This window comes from Melospiza melodia, chromosome 2 (genome assembly GCF_035770615.1).
Source record: "Melospiza melodia melodia isolate bMelMel2 chromosome 2, bMelMel2.pri, whole genome shotgun sequence".
NCBI lineage: Eukaryota > Metazoa > Chordata > Aves > Passeriformes > Passerellidae > Melospiza > Melospiza melodia.
This window is the reverse complement of record NC_086195.1, coordinates 7,832,266-7,835,470: the sequence shown is the minus strand read 5'-3', so window position 1 is coordinate 7,835,470 and position 3,205 is coordinate 7,832,266. Positions and strand designations below refer to the sequence as shown.

The 3,205-nt window shown below is 53.6% G+C and overlaps 1 protein-coding gene across 1 annotated transcript; it reads left to right on the top strand.

Moving 5' to 3' along the window:
• The first annotated feature begins 940 nt into the window (after positions 1-940).
• Positions 941-2,722, top strand: LOC134431538 (uncharacterized). The gene is made up of 3 exons (XM_063179535.1): positions 941-1,078; positions 1,951-2,346; positions 2,484-2,722. The coding sequence occupies exons 1-3, from the start codon at positions 941-943 to the stop codon at positions 2,577-2,579; spliced, it is 630 nt and encodes a 209-aa protein (XP_063035605.1). The 3' UTR covers positions 2,580-2,722.
• The last annotated feature ends 483 nt before the right edge of the window (positions 2,723-3,205 follow it).

Genomic DNA, 3,205 nt, shown 5'->3' with positions numbered 1-3,205 from the left:
AACAGAACAGGTCATTACTAAGATCTGGGGAACGCCACCCATGACTGGCTGCCAGCCGGACGTAATTCCATTCCCCATCTCTGGGCCCAGCCCCACAACCAGTGCTGTACCCAAAGAGTGCCACATCCAAGCCAAGAGCAGCTGCTTTCTCCAGGAGAATGCTGTGGGAAATAGCATCAAAGGCTTTAATAAACTCCTGGGAAATGAGCCACAGCCTCTCCCTCATGTACTAAGTGGGTTATCTTGTCATGGGAGGAGGTCATATCTGTCAAACAGGCCTTACATTAAGTACCTCAGCCTCTTCCTCTTCTTTGTCATTGTGTTACCCCCCCCCGCAATCCAGTAAAGGCTGGAGATTGTCCTGAGCCCTCCTTTCATTGCTAATGTACCCATGGAAACATTTTTTTATTGTCTTTTACAGCACTGGCTAAATTAACTTCCAGTCAGGCTTTGACCTTTCGGATTTTCTCCCTGCATAACCCCTTGAAAGCTGTGTAGGCCTCCTGCCCCTTCTTCCAAAGGTCCTAAACACTCTGGTTTCATGAGAGTTCCATGAGAGTTCCACCTGGGTTCCATGCAGGGCCCAGCTGGGGGGCAGGGTGTGGCCATGGAGCCCGGGTGTCTGTGACATCAGGGGGACACGTCCCCAGACACCGTGGGCTGCAGGGCCGTGCTGCAGTGCGGCTCCGGGCAGTGGTGAGGGCGGTAGGCAGGGCAGGGCTGGGCTGGGCCAGGGCCAGGCCAGGAGCACCCGCACCTGGGGAGAGCCCAGGGGACAGGGGACAGGGCTGTGGAGAACACCTTGGGCAGGGACAGGGCCACCTCTGGGCCAAGTGCCCTGTCCCTGGGCCCTGCGCTTCCTGATCCCACTGCCCCAGCCACCCTCTCCCTGCTTCCCAACCCCGCTGAGTCCCTTCTCTCCCTCCTCCTGTTGCAGGCCATGGCTGGAAAGATCACCAAAATCCTGCTGGTGCTGGCCATCCTCCAGTACAGGCTGAGGGTGGATGCCCAGGCGATGCAGACCAGAGCAGGGGTTCTGAGTCTGCATGAGGAGCAGCAGAGCCAGATGAGTTGGCTGGTGAGAAACACTCAGTGACTGGGCAGTTGGGAGTAACTCCTGGTTATGTAACTCCTGGTTAGTCTGCGAACAGCAGGGCAGTGATCCTTTAGCATGGGCTGAGTTTAACAGTGCCTCTGCCCAGGTTGTTTCCTGCCTGTTCCTCATCTCTGTTTTCCAGTTCAGGGGCCTAGGTACATGGAGAACGACTGGCCCTACTCCAAAGACTAAAGCAAAGAAGGCATTAAATATATCACTCAATTCCTAATTCTATCTCACTATATTTCACCCCCATCCAGTAAAGGATGGAGATTGTTCTGAGCCCTCCTTTTGTTGCTAATTTTTTAATTCTCTTATATGGCATTTAATATATAACCAGATTAAATTCTGTTCAGGCTTTGGCCCTTCTGATTTTCTCCCTGCACAACCCCACCACAGCTGTGCAGTGCTCCTGAAAGGCTAACTGTTCTCCCAAAGGTCATAAACTCTGGTTCCACCTGAATTCCATCTGGTTTCTTTCCAGAGCCCAACCTGGCTGGGTAGGGTGTCGCTGTAGGGCTCCAATGTCTCTGACACGAGAGGGGACAGGTCCCCAGATGCCCTGTGTGGCAGTGTCACTGCTGCAGTGTGGCTTGAAGCAGCAGTGAGTGGGGCAGGCAGGGGGAAGGATGAGGGACAGACAAGAAACACCCAGCTTCCAGAGGAACTCCTAAGGTTCCTCTGGGGAGAGGGTGCAGGGGCTGTGGGGAGTGTCTTGGGCAGGGCAAGTTCCACTCCTGAGGCAAGTGGGGATGGCTGCCCCCATCCCTGGGCCCTACCCCAGCTGCCCCAGCCGCCATCTCCCCATCACCCAACCCTGCTGAGCTGCTTTTTCCCTCCTCCTCCTCTTCCAGACCAGGGCTGGAAAGATCACCAAAATCCTGGTGCTGCTGGGCATCCTCCAGTATGCAGTGTGGATGGATAATTCATCAGTGAAGGTCACAGAAGAACTCCTGAGGCAGCATGAGAAGGAGCGCATTGTGGAGATGGCCCAGCTGCTGGTGATGGAGAAGCAGCGTGGACTCACCCCGGGAAGAATGCTCATCCTGGCTTGCCAGGAATGGTGGTTCTGGGTTGGTGCTGAAATCCTCCTCCTGCTCTTTGGGATCTACTGGCTGCCCAGGCAGAGCAGCTCCGACTGGGATGATGGCAGCCAGTGGGAAACCTCCACCAGTGCCCAGGAGCAGACAGAGGAGAAGGAGGAGGACCGTGAGGACAATCCTGACACGCCAGAGAAGCCCCCAGATAAGGTAGGGATCTCTGGTGCACTTGCCAAGCCCTTCCTAAGAACAACTTTCTGAGGCTGCATCCAGCCATGAGTGCTGGCATTATTAACCTCCTGCTGCTTCTGCCCCTGAGACCTCTCATTCTGCATTTTTTCCAGCAGAGATGGGCACCGTGGAGGATCTTCTGTCGAGACACCCCTGTGGCCGTGGAGAGCAGCGACCAGGAAGTGTGCTCTGCTACCTCTCCTCCCAGCTGAGGAGACAAACAAGAGTTCAGATCCCTGCTTCCTGTGCAGCCCCTGCAAATAGTCCCAGTTGTGATATTCCCCCTTCCAGGAAGTGTGGAACCCTTTGTAAATATGTTAGTAAAATCGTTTATCTGTTTTAATAAATCCTGTTTGAGCAAGAGTGTTGGAGGATGATGCTCTTTGTCTCCTGAACTACAAAGTGGGTTACTTGTCATTGAGGAGATAGGTTGGTCAGGCAGGACCTGTCTTTCACAAACCCATCCTGGCTGGGCCTGATGCCCTGGCTGTCCTGTGTGAGCCACATGATGGCTCTTGAGCTGCTCCATGACCTTCCCTGGCACCAAATTCAGGCTGACAGGGCTGTATTTCTTCTCACTGTCCAGTTTTGAATACCAGAGACTCTTCAATGTCCTTCTCCTCCTCAGTCCAGCTCTGAACAGTGCCTACAGAGGTGCAGGGAGTTGCTCTGCACCTGTGACAGGTGGCTTCCATTTCCTACCTCTCACATGGTTATTTCTGTAAGATATTTTGTTTTCTTTATATTAACAGAAGAGCTGGACTGCATACCCAGCATCCAATTTATATTTCAGCTGGAGGGATGGGTACAGGCCTTCATTTCAAAATATGCAGTAGTG

What these genes read in the sequence shown, in the direction of transcription:
- LOC134431538 (XM_063179535.1), top strand. Translation starts at nt 941, where the DNA reads ATGGCTGGAAAGATCACCAAAATCCTGCTGGTGCTGGCCATCCTCCAG. An exon ending in AGAGCCAGATGAGTTGGCTG is followed by an intron (nt 1,079 to 1,950) that starts GTGAGAAACACT and finishes CTCCTCTTCCAG; the next exon opens with ACCAGGGCTGGAAAGATCAC. An exon ending in CAGAGAAGCCCCCAGATAAG is followed by an intron (nt 2,347 to 2,483) that starts GTAGGGATCTCT and finishes TTTTTCCAGCAG; the next exon opens with AGATGGGCACCGTGGAGGAT.